Source organism: Oryx dammah, unplaced genomic scaffold (assembly GCF_014754425.2).
Source record: "Oryx dammah isolate SB20612 unplaced genomic scaffold, SCBI_Odam_1.1 HiC_scaffold_29, whole genome shotgun sequence".
Taxonomy (NCBI): Eukaryota; Metazoa; Chordata; class Mammalia; order Artiodactyla; family Bovidae; genus Oryx; species Oryx dammah.
The window spans coordinates 47501950-47523425 of record NW_024070213.1 but is presented as its reverse complement, the minus strand read 5'-3'; the positions used below and the strand labels follow the sequence as shown (position 1 = coordinate 47523425).

Here is a 21476-nt window from a genome sequence, read left to right as displayed (position 1 = left end):
GCCCATGTGAAGATTGGGGGGGTCTTATTACAAAGCAAAAAAGAAGCCAGAATATAAAAAACTCCCCGCTCTCTTTCTAAACAAACAGTTATGGTGAACCCATTGTTTTGCATTCTCAGAGTGAATATTTTTGTCAACCCATTTTTTATATTTCTTTTCAAATGTTTCTCTGATTTTGTGTTTTTCAACTGCAATTCAAGTATTAGAAGTTTACAGTTTTAGTCCAGAAGTTACAAGGCCCTGGGTGGTTCTTCCCTTGTCTCTCTCCAGGGTTGCCTCCTACCGGTCCACCTCACTCCACCTCTCTCTCCCCTCCTTGTCAGCTCCAGCCTGTGTATACTGTAGCCTCTGCCTGCAAATGACAGAATGCATAGTTACTAGCCTCAACTCCAGGTCTGTCTGCCTGTACTGCTGCTAATAACTGTGCGCCCTTAGGCAAGTTATATAACCTCTCTGCTTCCTTTCATGCTCAGAACCATGCTTAGCAGAAAATGGGCCCTTAATTTATGTTGTTTCAAGCCACCAAGTTTGTGGTGGTTTGTTACAGCAGCCACAGGAAACACAGGAATATGCATTTCATTCAGTTCCCAGATGATTTTGAGCTCCCTCTGCCATAGACGGAAAACTAGACCTAGGACCTAGATTGAAATTCAGGGGAACTGTGAATTTTGCACTCGCCAGCATTTCTGCTCTCCAGTTCAAATTGTTAGAGACGTGTTGAGCGCTTAAATGCTGATGAGAAAGTCCAGAGAGGAGGTGGAGGTTGAGCTGTGGGACTGTGGGGAGAGAAGTGATGGAGTCACGTGCCCAGGGAAGTGGGGGGTGGGTAGGACTGGAGGAGTCCCCACCTCCAGGGTGGGAGGGAAGATGAAGACTAGGGGAGGTGCAGCTGTTTGTTGGCAGCTGAGGAGATAAGGAGATTATAATTTGTGCACCATTTTTGCTCTGCCTGAACCCTCTTGAACCTCAGTACTGCATTCATGACCCCCCAGCCCTCTAAATCACCTTCTTCAGAATCTGTGACGGGAAAGACAAAGAAGGTTGGGTGATCACTCACATGTACCTGCTGGCATTATTACCAGAAATCACCTCCTCACCAGTGCCCCTTGGCACTTGCCCCATTTCAGGGCATTTATATAATTATATGGACTTTCACATAGCAACGGAGAAGGCAATGGCACCCCACTCCAGTACTCTTGCCTGGAAAATCCCATGGACGGAGGAGCCTGGTAGGCTGGAGTCTATGGGGTCGCTACTAGTCGGACACAACTGAGTGACTTCACTTTCACTTTTCACTTTCATGCTTTGGAGAAGGAAATGGCAACCCACTCCATCGTTCTTGCCTGGAGAATCCCAGGGACGGGGGAGCCTGGTGGGCTGCCGTCTCTGGGGTCTCACAGAGTCAGACACGACTGAAATGACTTGGCAGTCACATAGCAAAGGACTCGTGCTTTGGTACTGAATGGCTTGCTCTTCCCTGAAAGCATTGGCCTTACCCTACCCATGATTCCTTTGTCTCATTTCCCAAGAGCTGTGGGCACACTTGGGATGCTAGGAAGTGGTCCTCTGTGAGCCAGCCCTCGGCTTCCTCCCTGCCCCTGCCAGTTGTGTGTGAGACTGAAGGGGCAGGATCCATGTAGAGAGAGGAGGCTGCCTCTCTGCAGACGAGGAAGGCCCACGGCACCCATCGCAGCTGTGTGTTAGGCAGAGTTCTCCAGAGAAACAGAACCAGTAGGAGGTCTGTATGATCCACTCGGGGGAGAGTCAATGCTGCAGCTCGGACTTGAAGGCAGTGAGCTGGCAGAGTCCCTATTCTTCGGGAGAGATCAGTCTTTCTTTTTCTTCAGGCCTCTAACTGATTGATGAGGCCGACCCATCTTGTTGTTGTTATTGTTTAGTCGCTAAGCTGTGTCCGACTTTTTGCGACCCCATGGACTGCAGCACACCAGGCTTCCCTGTCCTTCACTATCCCCCAGAGTTTGCTCAGACTCATGTTCATTGAGTTGATGATGCCATCCAAGCATCTCATCCTCTGTGGACCCCTTCTTCTCTTGCCCTCAGTCTTTCCCAGCTTCAGGGTCTTTTCAAATGAGTTGGCTCTTCACATGAAGTGGCCAAAGGATTGGAGCTTCAGCCCTAACATCAATACTTCCAATGAAGATTCGAGGGTTGATTTCCTTTAGGATTGACTGGTTTGATCTCCTTGCAGTCCAAGGGACTCTTAAGAGTCTTCTCTAGCACAACAGTTTGAAAGCATCAATTCTTTGGTGCTCAGCCTTCTTTATGGTCCAACTCTCACATCTGTACAGGACCACTAAAAAAACCATAGCTTTGACAATAAGGACCTTTGAGGTCAAAGTGGTGTCTCTGTTTTTTAATATGCTGTCTAGGTTTGTCATTGCTTTTCTTAAGAACAAATGTCTTTTACCCTGTGGAAGATAAATTGCTTTACTCAGAGTCCCCTGATTTAATTGTTAATCTCATCTAAAAAATACTTTCAATATCCAGCAACATCCAGACTACATATCTGGTAATATGTGTTTGACCATATGTCTGGGTAGCTGTGACCCAGCCAAGTTTACACATAAAATTAACCACCACAAAGTATGTATATATTTTTAAGTTTTATTGGAGTGCAGTTGATTTACAATGTTGTGTTAATTTCAGTGAAGATATTCAATTATATATATATATATATATTCATTCTTTTTCAGATTCTTTTCTCATATAGGTTATCAGAATATTGAGTAGAGTGCCCTGTGCTGTACAGTAGGTCCTTGTTAGTTACCTGTCCTATGTATAGTAGCATGTATGTTAATCCTGTGCTCCTGATTTATTCCTGCCCCCCACATTTCTCCTTTGGTAAATGTAAGGTTGTTTTCTATGTCTGTGAGTCTATTCCTGTTTTGTAAATAAGTGCATTTGTTTAATTTTTTTAGATTTCACAGGTCAACAGTATCATATGATATTTGTCTTTCTCTATCTGACTTCAGTATGATAATCTCTAGGTCCATCCATATTGCTGCAAAAGGCATTATGTCATTCTTTTTATGGCTGAGTAATATTCCATTATATATGTGTATGTGAGTGTGTGTGTGTGTGTGTGTGTGTGTATGAACACTGGGCTATCTTTGTGATTTATGGTTTCTCTGAATATATGCCCAGGAGTGGGATTGCTGGATCATATAGTGGTTCCATTTTTAGATTTTTAGGAACCTCCATACTATTCTCCATAGTGGCTATACCAGTTTAACATTCTCACGAACAGTTAGGAAGGTCCCCTTTTCTCCATACACTCTGTAGCATTTACTGTTGGTAGATTTTTTTTTGATGATGGCCATTCTGACCACTGAGTTGATTCTTCACTGTAGTTTTGATTTGCATTTCTCTGATAATCAATGATGCTGAGCATATTTTCATGTGCTTTTTTGGCCATCTGTGTGTCTTCTTTGGAGAAATGTCTATTTAGGTATCTTTGCAGTAATGTCTATTTAGATATAACCATTGCCAAGTGTATTTTTTGAGCATTTACTTTCTCAAGATGATGCTAAACACAGTCATAAATATAAAATACTTATCAGACAATAAGATGGGTGCTTGGTTCAGAGTAAACTCCCCAAGACTGAAAGATTATATTTTGTAAGATTGTTGGGAAACTGAAGGAGAATCCTGGTGGGAGGTAGAACCCACCTCCCTGATAAAAGCTGAAACTTGCTCTTCCAACTTCCCCTACAGCTTGGTGCAGGCTTGTGACCCAGGCTTAGCCAATCCAGTACAGCATACCACCACCACCCCAGCTTTAATCAGGAGATCCAGGTACAAACAAGCTCCTTCTGTTTTGTTGTCTCCTGGGCCTCTCACCCCTTTTACAGCACTCACCCTCCTGGCCTCACCTTCTCCCCCTTAAGCATGATAACACAATTCACCATTTCTGATTTCTGGCTTGAGTCATAATACTCGCTGCTGCTGTTGCTGCTAAGTCGCATCAGTCGTGTCCAACTCTGTGCGACCCCATAGACGGCAGCCCACCAGGCTCCCCTGTCCCTGGGATTCTCCAGGCAAGAACACTGGAGTGAGTTGCCATTTCCTTCTCCAGCGCATGAAAGTGAAAAGTGAAAGGGAAGTCGCTCAGTCGTGTCCGACTCTTAGTGACCCCATGGACTGTAGCCTACCAGGCTCCTCCATCCATGGGATTCTCCAGGCAAGAGTACTGGAGTGGGGTGCCATTGTCTTCTCCGATAATACTCGCTAGGGCCTGGTTATTTAAGTGTGGTCCATGGATTGGTGGATGAATCACTGCCGGAGAGTTTGGTAGATATGCAGAATCTTGGACCCTACCCCAGACCTACTGAATCAGAATCTTCATTTAAAAAAGATCCTAGATATTCATATGCACATTAATATTCAAGAAGCTCTGCTGTAGCCCACACCCTTGGCTCCTCCCTCTCTAGGCTGACTGCAGGAACCACCCCCTTGGGCAAGCCCACCACACTTTGCATAGTAGGGCTGTCACTATAGTAACCAGCCATGGCCACCTCTGACCTCTGCCATCATCTTCCTATCTTTGGTCTCACCACTACAGTGAGATCACAGTGAATATTGCTATAGAAACCAGCCCTGGATATTGTCTAATATCAGTTGTGCTGCTTGTCCTTCACTCCCTGTGTCCCTGAAATTATGAGCATCCCAAACCACAGTCAAACATCTAAATTCTTCTCCAGCCTAAGAAAGACTCAACAAATACCAAACAGGAAAAGTCAGGGCCACATGATTTATAAAGAAAGGCACAGAAACTGCAGAGATTTGCTTCAATTTGGAAAAAGACAGGAGCATCGCTCTGTGTAGCAAGGCCTTTTCCTCCATCCAGCAGGGAGAAGGCTGAGTGATGCTAAAAACAATGCTGATGATGATGACAGTTATGACAGCTACTGCTTATGAGCACTTCCTTGGTACCAGGCGCCAGGTTACATGTACATCATCCCATGCAGTTCTTACAATAACCCTCTGTGCCAGTTTCCCGTGGCTGCTGTTAAAAAAAAAAAAAAAAAACTGGTATAAACGTGGAGGTTCAAAACAACACAGATTGATTATCTTACAGTCTAGGGGTCACAAATACAAAATCTGTTTCGCTAAGTTTAAAGTGTCGGCGAGGCTGGCTCCTCCTGGAATCTCCAGGGGAAAATCCGTTTCCTTGCTTTTTCCAGCATCTGGAGGCCACCTGTGTTCCTTAACGCCTGGTCCCTTTCCTGTATTAGTCCAACTTTTTGCTTCTGTCGTCAGTCACATCTACTCCCTCTTTTGACTTTTATTTTTTTTCCCCCCAGACTGTTCCAGGTATTAGTTGCAGCACGTGGGTTCTTTTAGCTTTGGCATTCAAACTCTTAGCTGTGACATGTGAGATCTGGTTCTCTGACCAGGGATCAGTCCCAAGCCCCCTGCATTGGGAGTGCAGAGTCTTAGCCACTGAACCACCAGGGAAGTTTCACCTTTGACTGTCTCACCTCCCTCTTCTAAGTTCCCTTGTGATTTCATTTCGGGCCCACCTAGGTAGTTGAGACTAGTCTTCCCTGCTCAAAATCCTTAACTTAATCTCATGTGCAGACTCTGTTTTATCAAATAGCCTTGGCAGGTTCTGGGGATTAGGATGTGGACATTCAGTGGGGCGACGTTATTAGGCCAACCACACCCCTTGAAGTAGGTATTGTTATTATCCCCACTTTCCCAGTGAGAGGACCAAGGTGTGACCATTGGAATACACTGAGTCCTCCATCTGTAGGGCCACATCCACAGTTGGTTGAATCTGCAGATGCAGAGTCTGTGGTACAGAGTACCCACTGTTCTATCCCATTCTATATAAAGGATTTGAGAATTTTGGTACCAGTGAGGTTCCTGAAACCAATTCCCTGTGGATACCAAGGGACAACTATACTTTGTTCAAGGTCACACAGTTTGAAGGTGGAGCTGGAATCCAGCTCTCACTCAGCCTGTCTCCAAAGCCCAAACTTCTGACCTCTGCACGGTACAGCCTTCAGATGGCTCTGAACTCATCTTCCGTTGTCACTAGGAAATGAATGAAAACCAGCAGCTCTCTAAAGAATCAGCTTCCAATGGAAGTTCCTCTACCACAGAATGAAATATTGAGGGCTGAGCAAAATTTAAGTCAAACCACAGGCATTTTCATCTGCTGGGGCTTCTATAACAAATTAACCCAAACTGGGTGGCTTGAACAAAAGAAATTTATCTTTTTACAGTGCTAAAGGCTTGTCAGCAGGTGTGGTTTTTTTCCAAGACCTCTCTCCCTGGCTTATAGACAGCTGCTCTCTCACTGCTTCTTTCACATAATTGCCCCTTTGTGTCTCTCCATGTGTCCCAGACTCCTCATCTTATAAGGACACTTATAAGTCACGCTGAATTAGGGCCCACTCCAATGGCCTGATTTTAATACTGTTACATTTTGAGGTTCTGGCATGTAGGGCTTTGATGCATAAATTTGGGGTTGATATAATTCAGCCCATATCAACAAGAACTGCTCTGACCTCAGGAACAAGGCAGCTCAGACCTCTGAGATGATTCCAGAGCCCTCTGGATGCCCTCACTCTCAGCTTTAATTATTTGGTTCACATTCTCCACCCTCTGGTCTCCAAACTCACTTGCAGTTACCCTGCCAATACCCTGGTTTAGTCTCCTGGGGCTGCTGGGACAAATCACCACAAACCTGGTGGGTTAAAACAACACACACGCATTCTCATACAGTTCTAGAGGTCAGTAGTCCAAAATCTATTTCACTGGCCAAAACTAAATTGTCAGCAGGTCTGCTATCTTCTGGAGTCTCTGAGAGAAGACCATTTCCTCACCTTTTCCTGCTTCTAGAGCTTCACTCCTTGTATTCCTTGGCTTGTGGTTCCTTTCATCTCAACCCAACAGCAGAGCGTCTTGCTTCAGTATCACCTGTCCTGAATCCCCCTATTTCCCTCTTCTAAGGACCCGTGCGATTGTATTTAGGACCTACCCAGATATCCAGGCTAATCTCAAGTTCCCTAACTGGACCATATCTTCAGACTTACTTGTGCTATCAGTATTCACAGGTTGCGGGAATATGACCTGATATCTTTGAGGGCCACTATTCAGCCAACCACTGTGATTCTTCCTCACATGGGTCCTAGCCACTGCATCTGTCCTGGAGGGCCAAATAGGACATATTTCACATGAAGGTCCCTTGGTTGAGCTGTAACAGTCTTTTCTGGCTCAAGGCCTTTGCACAGTCTGTTACTGCTCTCTAAAATACCCATCTCTCTACACATTTGCATAGGGTTAGTTCCTTCACATATTTGAGGTTTTGTCTCCTCTTCAGAGAGGCCTTCCCACCACCCCACCTCAGCCTATTTATTCTCTATCCCAGCAACCTGGCACCAATCACAGTTTGCAATTGCTTTATTACTTGGTTGGTTTACAGGTTTCTTATATGTCTGTCTTCCTATTAGACCATTAGCTCTATGAGAACATAGATGTGTCTTGCTCTCCACTCTATCTCCAGCCCCTGGAAGCATACGTGCAATATGAATGCAACCTAAAGGATTTTTAGGGTTTACTTTTTTAATTTTATTGAAATATAGTTGATTTACAGTGTTGTGTCAGTTCTAGGCACGCTACAGTCTACAACAACATATTGAGTATAGTTCCCTCTGCCATACAGTAGGACCTGTTGGCTATCTGTTTTGTATATAGTAGGGTGTAATTGTAGCCTGCCAGGCCCCTCTGTTCACAGGATTCTCCAGGCAAGAATACTGGAGTGGGTGCTACCCTCTTCCAGGCAATCTTCATGACCCAGGGATCAAACTCCCATCTCTTATGTCTCCTGCATTGGCAGGCAGGCTCTTTACCACTAGCTTCACCTGGAAAGAAACCCCTAATTTATCCCTCCCTGCCTTTCCCCTTTGGTAACCATAAGTTTGTTTTCTACAACTGTGAATCTGTTTCCGTTTTGTAAACAAGTTCATTTGTATAATTGTTTAGGTTCCACATATAAAGAATAGCATATTAATATTTGTCTTCCTCTATCTGACTTACTTCACTTAGTATGATAATCTCTAGGTCTATCTATGTTGCGGCAAATGACAATATTTCACTCTTTTTCATGGCTTAGTAATATTCCATCACCATCTTCTTTATCTATGTATCTGTCAACAGACATTTAGGTTGCTTTTGTTTCTTAACTGTTGTAAGTAGGACTGCTATGAACATTGGGATATATGTATCTTTCTGAATTGGCATTTTGTCGTTATTTATGCCCAGGAGTGGGATCACTGGATCATATGGTAGGTAACTCTGTTTTCAGTATTTTAAGGCCATAATGACAATCTTAATGGCACTTCCCTATTTGAATTGATTGTGTTCCCCCACCCCTCTGTTCACCTCAGGCCACCTAGTCAGAGGTTATTAGCTCTGGGTTGCTCCTGAATTCCCAGGGGATTTTATTTAAAATGCAGATGCCCAGGCCTCACCCAAGACCTACTGAACCAAAACTCTGGGGGTTAAATCAGAGCCTTGGCAATTTTCACACACTCCTTGCTACCCTCCCACCCCCCACACCCTACCCATCCATCTACCACGCCCCTCCCTACCCACCTCCCATACTGGGCCTTGATTCTTAGGTTGAATCTGCTTCACTAAACCATGAGTTCCTTGGGCCTCCTCTAGGTTTTAGTCACTACGGACAACTTCACCAACAAAGTGTTCTCTTAAAAAATCTATCAGGAGAATGCAGTCTTCTTCCCTCTTAGCATTCTCCACCCTCTCCTTAACTCAAGACCCTAGCATTCTTTCCCATCTCCAACCTCCTCCAAAAGAAACTTCACAAATAATACTATTTTTCCTTCCCTCTGAGTAGACAAGATAAGATTTTTAAATGAGTTGCTGGCAAAGAATTCATGAGCTTATAAACTATTGAGGTCAGAGTGACGAAAAGAAGGCAATGTTGAAAGGGGAGAACAAGTCCATAGAAAATTCCAGAGGCGGTGGAATATGGGGTTCAAGGTTTCTCATTTGAATGCTCACCGCCTGTCTTGGAAAAAGTGTTATTTTGAAGGCGAAGTAGAGCCTCTTTTTCTCCTCTTCTGTATTCATCAGGAGTTGACTGTGTGCCCCAGGCCTCTGCATCTAACATGAAAGACATCTGCTGAAGGGCAGTGTTCCAGAGGACCCTGAGGGGTTGGGAGTTGTGGGCTGTGCTTGAGGGGCTGGGACCACGCAAAGGAAAGGCAGGCCAGGGGCTGGGGGTACCACCTCTGCGAAAACAGCTCAGAGGGGCATCCCGGTTTGGATCCAGCAGTGTGGAGTCATGGTGACAAAAATAAGTTCTGCTCACCTGAGACTGTAGAATCCAATTCAATTTCAAGTCAGTGTGTGTTTATTGAGTGCCTGATTCGGTTTAGGTGATGGAGAGAATGAGAGAATGAGGACGACAGCCTAAGCAGCCGGCTGATCCAGGCAGAAATTCCCTGGGAACCTGCCCCACAGGTCCACAGGTTCAAAACTCGATTTTATCTGTTTCACCCAGTGAGGAATTGATCAATCTTAGTCCGTTTCATGAACACATTATTTATTAAGTGCTCACAGCCTGCCAGGCACTGTCCCAGGACTGGGGATGGGGCTGGGTCGGTGAGTCCAGCAGTCCCAGGGGCCTGTCTCATGGAGTTCACATTCTCGTGTGGCATCTGCAAGGCTGGTAGGTCAGGCCACTGGGGTGGGGGCCACCATGGGAAGGGTCCGTGTTGGGAGGAGTCCCCAGGAGAAATGTTTAGGGAGAGGTGAGATTTGAATTGTGGTTGGAAGGTTAAGTAGGGTGTGGATTTTCAAAGGACTGGAAAACTTATATTATATAGAGAGAATGGAGCTGAGTGACCAGGAATGAAAATGACCTGCCATCAAAGGTCCATGACCAGATGGGCCCCCTTGGGGTAACAGGTGCATGCTGGGACGTTGGACAAGTACCACATGGGGTTACTGCACATGGGTTGTGAAGTCAAATGTCTTGGGTCTGATTCCCAGCTCTCATATTTGCCAACCTTGTGAGCCAGGGCATGTTATTTAACCTCAGAACACTTTATTCTCCTGATTTAGAAAATAGGCATAATCATAACTAGCTTGTAGGTTGTCCTAAGCATTTAGCTGAGATCATGAATGGGATTAACTGAGATGAATGTAACAGCTGTTAAGTCTTAACATTGGATAACCAGAAAGCATTCTAGAAAAACTGGAACCTGCCACCAAAATGGGGAGACACCTGCATACAGTGAGGGGGCTGCTGCCTTGGGTAAATAAACCCTTTACTTACCACTTTCTTCTCCCACCCATGGCAGCCATGCTGGATTGAACAGCAGCTCCAGGGCTAGGTGAAGCAAGAAAGCTGCTGGAACATGTTGACATGATCTGACCTTCCTAAATTTTACACCCACATGCCCCACATGCCTCAACCCAGTTGTAGCCGTAACGCATGAATAGGAAAACTTTTTGACCTGCACCGTGCATTTCTCAAAGTGTGGCCCCTGGTCTACCTAAATCAATATCATAGGGGCTGCTTACTAAAATTATATTCATGAGCCCTGTGCAATCAGCATTACTGGAGATAAGGCCAGGAAATCTGTATTTACACATACACACAAAACCAGGTGATCCCCAGGCCCTATACCATACTTGAGAGCCGAAGCTCTTTGAGTGTGCCCCTCTAGGGCTTCCCAGATGGCAAGGTGGTAAAGAATCGGCCTACCAATGCAGGAGACACAGGAAATGGGAGTTCTGTCCCTGGGTGAGGAAGATCCCCTGAAGTAGGCAATGGCAACCCACTCCAGTATTCTCGCCTGCGAAATTCCATGGACAGAGGACCCTGGCGAGCTACAGCCCCTAGGGTCTCAAAGAGTCGGACAAGACTGAACATGCAGGCACCTCTAACCAGTAGCATCAGCCTCAGCATAGACCCAGGACTCATTAGAATTGCAAATTCTTGGCCACCTCCCCTGATCTCCTGAATCGGACACTCTGGGGGTGCAGCCCAGCAATCTGCATTTTAAGAAACTCTCCAGAGAATTCTGAGGCGCGTTGTGTTCACCTGGGGGAGGTTTTTAAAGCTATCAATATCCAGCCTCATCCTAGATAAATTAAATTAGAATACCTGGGATAGGACTTGGGTATCAGGATTTTGCAAAAGCTCCCTGTCCTCAGTCCTAATGCGAAGATGGAATTTATAATAATCACGTTCAGGAACAGGAAGATAGCACAAATGTATTACACCTAGAAAGTTTAGCCAGAAGCAAGATCTCGTTAATTCTTGCAGCGAGTTGGACCCCTGCTGTGACTCCTTTCGCTAGTGGGGAGCCGAGACTTCCCACAGCTCGGGGGTGTGGCTAAAGCCCCAGAGCACCGCCCCCTTCTCCCCTGCACATCGCTGGCAGCTCTGGGCTGCCCCTCCAGGTTCTCCCAGAAGACTGCTTCTTCCCAGATGCTGAAGTCTGCCAGCAGGCTGGTGCTGGAGCAGAGCTGAGGCCTGGGAGAACTTCGGAAGGATGACAGGAAGCAGCTAGCGGTGGGAAGGGAGTGTTGGAGGGCACTTTAAGACTGGGCTCACCGTGGGGAGCTCCAAGTCCTAATAACCCCAGGAGTGGATTGGATTCTCTACTGAGCACCTGACCCTGTGCTTGGTGCTTTAAGTGAGTCATCTCCTTAATGTTCACTTGATCGCCGAGGGAGATTACACTCACGGAAGAGTCACGTCGTATCCTTTCAGTCACATTATCCCCCATTGGCAGATGAGGAAACTGAGGCCCAAAGACTCCAGAGAGCCTGCCCCGAGGTCACCAGTGCGGTCGGGATGTCTCCAAAGGTTCTCTCACTTTGAATTGAGAAACAGTGTCTCCAGGGAAAAGGGGGAGGCGGGCGGTGGGGAAGTCGGCGATGAGCAGGGGGTGGGGCTGAGCGGGGAGCCCCTGCTGCTGCCGCCCTAACGCGTCTCGGTCCCTCCCCCGCCGCAGGCCCTTTCTCGTGCTGCCGCCGCTGATGGAGTGGATCCGGGTGGCCGTGGCGCACGCCGGCCACCGCCGCAGCTTCTCCATGGACAGCGACGACGTCCGCCAGGCCGCCCGGCTGCTGCTGCCCGGCGTGGACTGCGAGCCGCGCCAGCTCAGGTAGGGCGGCGGGCGGGAGATCCCTGGGCGGCGGGGCTCTGGAAGGGCACCCTTCCTCTCACACCCAGCCCCCGTCCCCGGTGCAGGGAGCGCGGCCGCAGAGCGCCGGGGCTTCGGGCTGGTTTGCGCCCGGGGCGGTGTGCGCAGGCAGCCTCGCTGTCACGAAGATCGAGGCTCCTCTGGTTTAAAGGAGAGACGCAGGCTCGACAATAAGCAGGTCCCTCGAGCTGCAGGGGCGCAGGACTGGGAGCAAGGCTATGTGGGAATGCTCCTGAGTCTTCGATTACAAGACACCCGTGTGCCTTGATCTTGATTCGAGGCGTGTTCTTTCTGTTCCGTTCTCTCTCCCTCTCGTCCTGCCCCTCTTCTCTCCCTCTCTTCCTTCCCTCTCCTCTCTTTCCCTCTCCCCTCCCGCCCTCGTCTTCCCTCTCTCTACTAGAAGTAAATTATTGTCTCCCTGTAGTTTTCTAACTAAACCGTGCAGAGTAGAATTTCTGGTTGGATCTGAGAGCGCCTGTGCTTTTTCACTTGAGTAGAATGAACTGGCTCTCCCTCCATTTCTCACCCCTGCATCCAGGTCTCTGCTGCATCAAGGTGGGAGTTGTTCATGGACCACTCAGGGACCCCATGCAGGGGTGGGGAGATACTTTTATCCAAAGTGAAAAAAATGAAACCACTCAGTTGAATCAAAACCTGGCTGTAAATGCAGACAATACAGAAACTCAGACATAGGTGCGTGTGCATGTGTGTGCTTTCCCGACTCCCAGGCCTGTCGTCTAGGTGTCATGGACACCATTTTCAAATCCCCATTGCCCACCAGGTGAGTGTAGCCTGTCATGTGTCCAGGCTTCAGAGATTTCCACCCTTCCAAGATCTGATTGGAAGTCTGCAAAGAAGGGGAGGGTTTGCAGAAAACAGCATAGCCCACTGAAGGCTCATAAATGCCCCACCACCCAGGGACATGCAGGGCCCTGATGGAAGTCAGCAAGCATTTACTGAAAGCTTGCCACAAAGTGAGCACCGTCATAACTTCTTTACACAGACTAATTAATAATGAATGAAGTGGGTGTTATTATTATGCCCACTTTACAGACAAGGAGACTGAGGCACAGATAGATTAAATAACATGCCTAAGGTTACAAGATTTGTAAGTGGTGGAGCCAGAATGTGAATTCAGGCAGCCCATACCCCCAGACCCCATAGTTCTAACCCCTAATTTGTACTCTCCTCAGGAGGTTTCTGTCTAGAGACACTCTGTCGGTGCCACCATCCCTTACATTTTGTCACCTAGGATAACCACAGGTCTCAGGGAGAGAGACACAGAAGCAGCCATTTACTGAGCATCCGCTGTGTGGTGGATATTAATTGCAACAGGAGATTTGCATTCATTACTCTGATCCCTGAAGCAGCCTCCTGAGGGTAGTGTAAACTTCCCATTTTACAGACTGGGGAGTTGTTGTTGGGACAGCTTATAGTGTAGATGTCAAGGAGGCGATCCTTGTGACTCTTGCTCCGAAGTCCATCCTGTGCCCACGAGACTCTCCTGCCTCCTGTTTCATGGGTGTGGCACCCCCCCTACCTGCAGGCTCACTCCTGCTGCCGCTGCTCACAGTCCCCAGCTCTGGGCTGGGATGACCTTGAGATTCCAGCTCTCCTCCTTGAAGCAAACCTGAGGCCGCTGGGTGGCAGGGAAATTAGGATACTTCCTTAACTTTGCTGATAAAGTACTTCTTGTTTGTCATGCTCTCAGGAAACCTCACAGCCTAAAGGGTAGACACCTGGGCTCCTGAGTCCGGTTGCCTGAGTCCACATTCCACCAACGTGACTAATTAGCTGTGCAACCTTGGACAAGCTTGTTAACCTCTCTGGACCTTCATTTCCCCACCTGTAACATGGACATAATAATAGCAGCCCCTTCAGATATTGGTGCAAGCACAAAGCAGGATCACAAACATAAAGGACCACACTGACAGTGCCTAAAAGGAAGTAAGTACTCGTGACACGGTCGTTTTTAGTGAGCATTATAAGTCTCTTGGAGAAGGCGATGGCACCCCACTCCAGTACTCTTGCCTGGAAAATACGATGGACGCAGGAGCCTGGTGGGCTGCAGTCCATGGGGTCGCGAAGAGTCAGACATGACTGAGCGACTTCCCTTTCACTTTTCACTTTTCACTTTCATACATTGGAGAAGGAAATAACAACCCACTCCAGTGTTCTTGCCTGGAGAATCCCAGGGACGGGGGAGCCTGGTGGGCTGCCGTCTATGGGGTTGCACAGAGTCGGAGCAGCAGCAGCAAAAGTCTCTACTATTGCTGTAGTAATAATGGAGGTTCATATCTAAGTATTGCTTTATCTTAAGACTTTCTCATGTGAACCTCAAAACAAACACTCTTGTTAACTGGGAAAATAGTGCTTCCCTGTTTTACAGAGAAAGATATCAAAGCCCAAAAAGATTAGGTAACTCTTCTAACATCACACAGATGTTAAGTGACAGAGTTAGAAGTCGAACATCAAACCCAGACGCCCAGAGATATAACCAACTTTTCTGGCCCCTGCCCTGGATCTGGAGTCAGCCTGCTTGGAGGATGCTGATCACCTTCCAGATGCGTCTTTTCCTTTCCTAAATCCATAGACTGAACATGAACTCCAAGGACCACTGTCATCTGTAGGCCCCTCCCCCAGCACAGAGCTTTCACTGCACGGTCTAGTGACCAGGTGTGTGCTGTTCTGACAGTTGCACCAAGGATTTCAATTTCAGGGTTTGTCCAGTCTGACGCATCAGCCTTGCCATTCAGGACATGAGTGTGATCACCTGCCAGGCCACGATGCACGCAGTGAGCAGGGAAACAAAGGAAGCCAGTTCGCCTGCATCTCTAAGCTATTTTTAGGCATTTACCTCTCAGTTCTTGACTCATTTGTATACAGGATGATGATTTCTGTCTAGGAAATATGCTAATTGGTTGTTCCAGCTAAATTTTCCTCACATTTGGCAATCATTTTCAAAAAGAAAACTAAAATATAGTATTTAGTTTAAAATTTTCCTAAATAATAAATGTAAGATAAGTAGAGATAATAAATGTAGGCTAAATTCAGTCCATGATATGATCAGCCAGTTGTTTTTGTTTTTGTTTTTTGAGCATCTATTTTTCAGTCTGGGCAATATATAGATACATCTATACATATATTTTCCAATCACATTTAGTGTGATGTGAAGTAGGAATTATTGTCTCCAGTTTTCAGGAGATTGGGTCAAAGAAGTTTTGTTCATTTAGAGAGCCAACGATAGGTACTGGACACCTGCCTTGCACTAAGTCTTCACAGTGTGCCATCCCAAACAAATTCCACAAGGCAGACTTTATTGTCCCATTTTACAGATAGGAACACTGAGGCTAGTTGCAGTTATGGAACTTGTCCTAAATCACACAGCTACTGTAAGGCAGATGAGGTGTAAGATGAAGGACTTTGCAAGTTGATTTGTCTCTCTGCTGTCCCAGACGTTCATCTTCGAAGCTGCTAGGCAGGCTCCTAGTTCTAAATCATTTGGAGCTTAACATACTGCTATAAGTAATCAGTCTTAGAAACAGTGTGGGTAGTTTGGTATTCTAACCCACGCGGGAACTTAGGACGTGGTGTTGGCAGCTGGAGTGTCAGTGACTATTAGAACATATAATTACCTACCAGCCGACCAACGTTTCCTGGTGGGAGGCAGCCTGGACACCAGCCGGGACAGAGCAAGCGGAGTCAAGGATTCCCAGGTCTGACGCTAGTGCTGTGTTGGTTTTCACAGTGACCTTGGTCAGTCCTTTGGGAGCTCTCCTTTTGTCTTTATTCTGCTACAGTAAAGCCTCACCATGGCAATCGAGTTTATACCAGAGGAACACCATTTAATGCAGCTGCAGGTTGTAAACCGACAAGGGTGACCCATTTATTCTTCCTTAATTAAAGTATCAGATCATCGTTCTTTCCTTTTTCCTGTCCTTTGGGAAATGGGAGGGAAGTAAGAATAAAGGAAAGAACAAATAAATAATACCTCCCGGCAGCATTTTCTTATTAGGCTTTGTACATTTTCCTATTAATAATTGGTCTTGAAACATTTCAGAAACACGAACAGTAAAAGCTGCTGTTTTCCCCTCATTTGTAAGAGGCAGTTCTGCTCTAGAGTGAGGCTGTGTTAAAATAATGGTAGGAAAGGGTGTTCTCAAATCCTTTCTTAGCTGATAAATGACACTGACCAGCAGCAGCTGGAGGTTGTTGGAACCATAAGCTCACTCCAAAAAATGGCTCATTTTTTTGCAAGTGTTTCTTAAATCCAAACCAGACTTTGAGTTGTCCAGAAGGGGTGAGTTTGGGGATGGTAAGATGCTAAGAGTATCAGACTAGGACATTACAAAATAGGGACAGTGAGGCTAGTTGTGGTTACAGAGCTTATCTAAGGTCACACATTGTGTTCTTTCCTTTGCTCTTCTGTTACATTGTTCAAGCTCCTAAGGCCAAGCCCCACACTAGATGCTCTCATCTGGATCTGCTGCTTTCTAACAGGTCACCTTGGGCAGGTCACTCTGCCCATCTCACAGGACCAGGTTCATCCCCTATAAAGATGGGGGTGACGACTGCTTCGTGGGATGGGGAACTTCACTAAGAGGTCCCATATGAATTTAACAAATTTTGCCACTGCTTGGTCCGCCCCTCCTAGCACTTCTTAGGTCTCTTGGGCACATTTTGAGGTTAATTTGTTGTTCATTGTTCAGTCACCAAGCCATGGCTGACTCTTTGCTACCCCATGAACTGCAGCACACCGGCCTCCCTGTTCCTCACCATCTCTTGAAGTTTGCCCAAGGTTAATAGGTTAATAGGTTTTGTTATTTGTCTAGTTTAGGTCAAACTAGGTTCTAAGACAAAGACTGTGCCCTGAGGCACCTGAACTGAAATTCTGTTGCCTCTTACCCAGCCAGAAGTTCGGTTTCATTTACCAAATATGTATGGGGTGCTGATGGCCCGCCAGAACCTGGGTGGGATCCAGGGACATCAAGTCAGGGAAAACCCAGCTGCTGCCCATCACATAGGAAGCAGGCCTGGTGCTACTGGAGCTGCTGGTCCTTGTTCCCACAGCTTCTGTAGCCCTTTAAGAAAAGGATCACCCGGTTGAGGGGAATTCTGGCCCTTAGTGTCAGAAGGAAAGATGCTCTCCACCCACTCCTTCCCCAGTCTATGGAGCCACGTCTTTTCTGGGCTCAAAGGAGACTTAAGTGCTGCTGGGGAGATGCCTACAATAAGCAATGGCAAACAGATCAGCAAGATAATCTCACAGAGTCTCAATACAAAGAAAGTGAAGTAGAGTGTGGGGGAGAGAGGCACTGAGGAGAGAGGGATGGAGCACCTCGGGACCTGAGAGGATGGGACAGCCTCAGGCTCCTGCTGTCAAGGAATACTTGGTGTCCTGGCCAGGGACTTCTGGAGAAAACTTGGGGGGTGGGACATCTAAAGCAGCATCTGTGCCAGCCATTGCCCTCGGTCAAGTCCATGTGGGCCCCTGAATTCAGACCTGGGTCTCCCTGTTCTCTCCATCAGGTCTCCTGCAGAGGCTGAGCACTTGGGCCCTGCGCGTGCCTCTGTGGGGCCCTGGAAGGCTCCTCAGCCTCTCAGAGCGGGAACTGCTCTCTCCTCCCTTCTCCTCTTGAGTGCCCTTGTCCTTGCCACTCCTCGGCCTCTTCAGCTGGGCTGAGTGCAGGCACGGGATGCCAGCTCCTTCACCTCCAGAGGACATGAAACTAGCCCCTGGGCCCAGAGATGACCCTGTAGGAGCTGCTGCAACTTCCACCTGACGTCAGTGCATCAGTGCCTCCTGCAAGATGGAAAGCCGCCCTCTGCCTGATCCCGGGAGGGGCGCTTTGGGGCTCGACTGTCCTCCCCTTTCGGTATCAGGGAGGAGCCACAGAGCAGGTCTGGGAGCAGAGCTGGTGAGGCGCCCTGCACTCAGCAGGCCCAAACCAGCCCTTACTGTGTGCCTGGCTTACTGTGAGTTAGACTGGGAGTGGGTGGGCAAAGAGGTCAAGGAGTTATGGAAAAATCTGGCAAATGCTCTACTATAAGACAGTAAAGATCTAGGTCTGAGAGCTTGAAATGCAAGAGGTACCATTTGATGTGAATCCTGAGAATAAACAGATTTGCTAGGTAGAGAAGGTGAAGCTACAAGAGGAAGGGAGAGGGCAGTAGAAAAAATAAGTCCACACAGAGGGAACCACATATACAAAGGCCAGGGTGGGAATGTGTGTTGGAGGAAACATAAGGAATTGAGACTAAGAACACAGGTTCAACCAGCAGTGATCTGAGCACCTCCTGTAGGCCAGACCATGGACCAGACGTTGGATACCACAGAGAAATCTTGGCTAAACTCAGCCCAGGGAGGGTCTTTTATGCCACACCAAAGAATTTTGACACCATTTTATGGGAGGTAGGAGCCATCCCAGATGGTTAAGGATGAGAGTGACAGCAGAGTTGTGTTTTAGAGAGAGGGGCTGGTGGCAGGAAAGATGGACTGAGGCAGCAAGGGGCCTGGAATGAAGACACTCTTACAGGGATCCAGGTGAGAGATGCTGACAGCTGGACTGATGCAGAAGCAGTGGGTATGGAGAGATGGGGAAAGATGCTAGAGAAAATGAAACTTGGGGACACATGTAGGGGGTGAGGGACTGAGCGTTGTTAGAAATGGCCCTGGTGTGCTATGGAGAGAGGGGCCTGGGGTTAGTGTGGGTACCAAGTTCCAGTTTGGAAGATGAAAGAGTTCTGAAGGTGGTTGGTAGTGGTGGTTGCATGACAATGTGAATTACCTAATGCCACAAAACTGTACACTTAAAATGTTAAAAATAAGGACTTCCGTGATAGTCCAGTGGTTAAAGACTGCGTTTCTGGTGCAAGGGGTACAGGTTCGATCACTGGTTGGGGAACTGAGATCCCACATACTGTATGGCATGAAAAAACTTTTTGTTTGATATTAAAATTGTCAATTTTTCTGTTATATATACTTATTACAATTTTTAAAATTAGTCCTGATGGGTTATCAAGTGAAAAAGACCATAGAGAATAGTGTATGAGGTGTCGCCCTTGTGTGAAATGCATAACTGAGCATTTTCTATATCCATGTTTCGATTGTCTCTGGAAGAGTATGCATGAAACCGATAATCAGCCAAGGAGGGGAATTAGAAAACTGGGTATATTCATTTTCTCAGAGAAGGCAATGGCACCCCACTCCAGTACTCTTGCCTGGAAAATCCCATGGACAGAGGAGCCTGGTAGGCTGCAGTCCCTGAAGTCACAAAGAGTCGGACACGACTGAGCGACTTCACTTTCACTTTTCCCTTTCATGCATTGGAGAAGGAAACAGCAACCCACTCCAGTGTTCTTGCCTGGAGAATCCCAGGGACCGGGGAGCCTGGTGGGCTGCCGTCTATGGGGTCGCACAGAGTCGGACGCAACTGACGCGACTTAGCAGCAGCAGCAGCATATCCATTTTCTATGGAGGCTGAAACAAAGCACCACAGACTTGGTGACTTAAAACAACAGACATTTACTGTCTCACAGTTCTGAGGGCTAGAGTCCAAAATCAAGGTGTCAGCAGGCCCATGCTCCCTCCAAAATACCTGGAGGGGGATCCCTTCTGTTCCCTTCCAGCTTCTGGTAGCTCCGTGTTCCCTGGCTTTTGCTAGCATCACTCCAGTCTTGCCCTCGTTCCTCACATGGCTGTCTTCTCTCTGTTTCTGTGTCTAAACTTCCACCTTCCTGTAAAGGACACCAGTCAAACTGGATTAGGGCCCACCCCCAATGACTTCATGTGGAGCTTTGCCAGTTCAACGGTAAAGAATCCGCCTGCAATGCAAGAGATGAGGGTTTGATCCCTGGGTTGGGAAGATCCCCTGGAGAAGGAAATGGCAACCTACTCCAGTGTTCTTGCCTGGAGAATCCCATGGACAGAGGAGCCTGGTGGGCTATAGTCCATGGGGTCACAAGGACATGACTTAGTGACTAAACAACAATGACCTCATCTAACTTGACTGTACCTGCAAAGACTCTATCTCTAAATAAAGTTACCTTCACTTCATAGTTGTGGGTTAGGGTGCTTAGGACTTCAGCATATCTCTTGGGGGTGGGGGAGACCTAATTCAGCCCATCATATGGGGGAGCCAGAAATGGGAGGGAAATTTACTCCACTGTTGTATGTGGTAGCATGTACATGTGATAACTCTTTCCCCTCCAAAAGCTTTTATATTAGAGTTGGACTCAGGTTTCTGGGGAGTGTGTAGCAAAGGATGCTGTTAACAAATACAGGATATAGACAATGTCAGAGAAGTAACAGTGGGTTCAATTTCAAAAATGTTGAGTGCCAGATGCTGCCCACTTGGTTGTCCATGGAAATGAGAGAGTCTGTGTCAGGCTCCTCCATCAGAGGAAGCTTGCCAGGGAATTAAGTGCTCATGTTGTCATCTAATTAGAGAAGGAGCCAAGCAGAGTGGCTAGGAGTGCAGGCCTGTAGCCAGACTGCCTGGGTTCAAATGCTGGCTTGACTACTTATCTCTGTGTGACCTTAGGCAAGTTATGCACTTCTCTGGGCTTCAATTTCTGTATCTATAAATTAGGAACCATAATATTCCCACTCTTTATCAGAAGAATTAAGTAAAATGATATAATTAAACCATTTAACACCACATAGGAAATAAATTGGGCTTCCCTGGTGGCTCGCCAGTAAAGAATCTGCCTGTAATGCAGGAGACGTGGGAGACACGGTTCAATTCCTGGATCTGGAAGAGTCCCTGGAGAAGGAAATGACAACCCACTCCAGTATTCTTGCTGGGAAAATCCCATGGACAGAGGAGCCCGGTGGGTTACAGTCCATAGAATCACAATGAGTCAGACATGGCTGAGCGACTGAACACACACACAGCAGGTAAATCTTGTGGCACACTCGTGTCACAGAAGATGCTCATTAAAGATTAGTGAACATCCTTGCTCCCCCACTGGGGACCAAGGAGGTCAGCTTCTCCCGATTACCAAAAGCAATAGCCTCAACTTCCTCTAAGAGAGACGAGGAATAAATATCTTGAAGCGATGTGCTAGTGTGCCAGCAAAGGATGTGGTGTGCAGCCCAGGCTGAAGCCAGGCGTGTCTTGGCCCTTCTTCTCTGGTGGCTCAGTACCCCCCTCCAGGTGCAGGAAGAAAATTGATTGGAGCGGACTCGCTTGGGGGCCACTGTTCCCACCTCAGTGATTTCCGAGTTCCTCAGGATACTCAGGTTTTATAGTTTCTCTG

The 21476-nt window shown here is 47.2% G+C and overlaps 1 protein-coding gene across 3 annotated transcripts in view; it reads left to right on the top strand.

Moving 5' to 3' along the window:
• BTBD11 (BTB domain containing 11) overlaps nucleotides 1-21476 on the top strand; it is a 331679-nt gene that overhangs the window by 239823 nt on the left and 70380 nt on the right. For 2 of the 3 annotated variants that reach the window (XM_040234782.1, XM_040234783.1), the window contains exon 4: nucleotides 12024-12176. In XM_040234782.1, coding sequence (XP_040090716.1) covers nucleotides 12024-12176 — 153 coding nt within the window. Of the gene's footprint in view, nucleotides 1-11614; nucleotides 11893-12013; nucleotides 12177-21476 lie in introns of those variants that run through there. The other variant, XM_040234784.1, reaches the window with a different exon arrangement.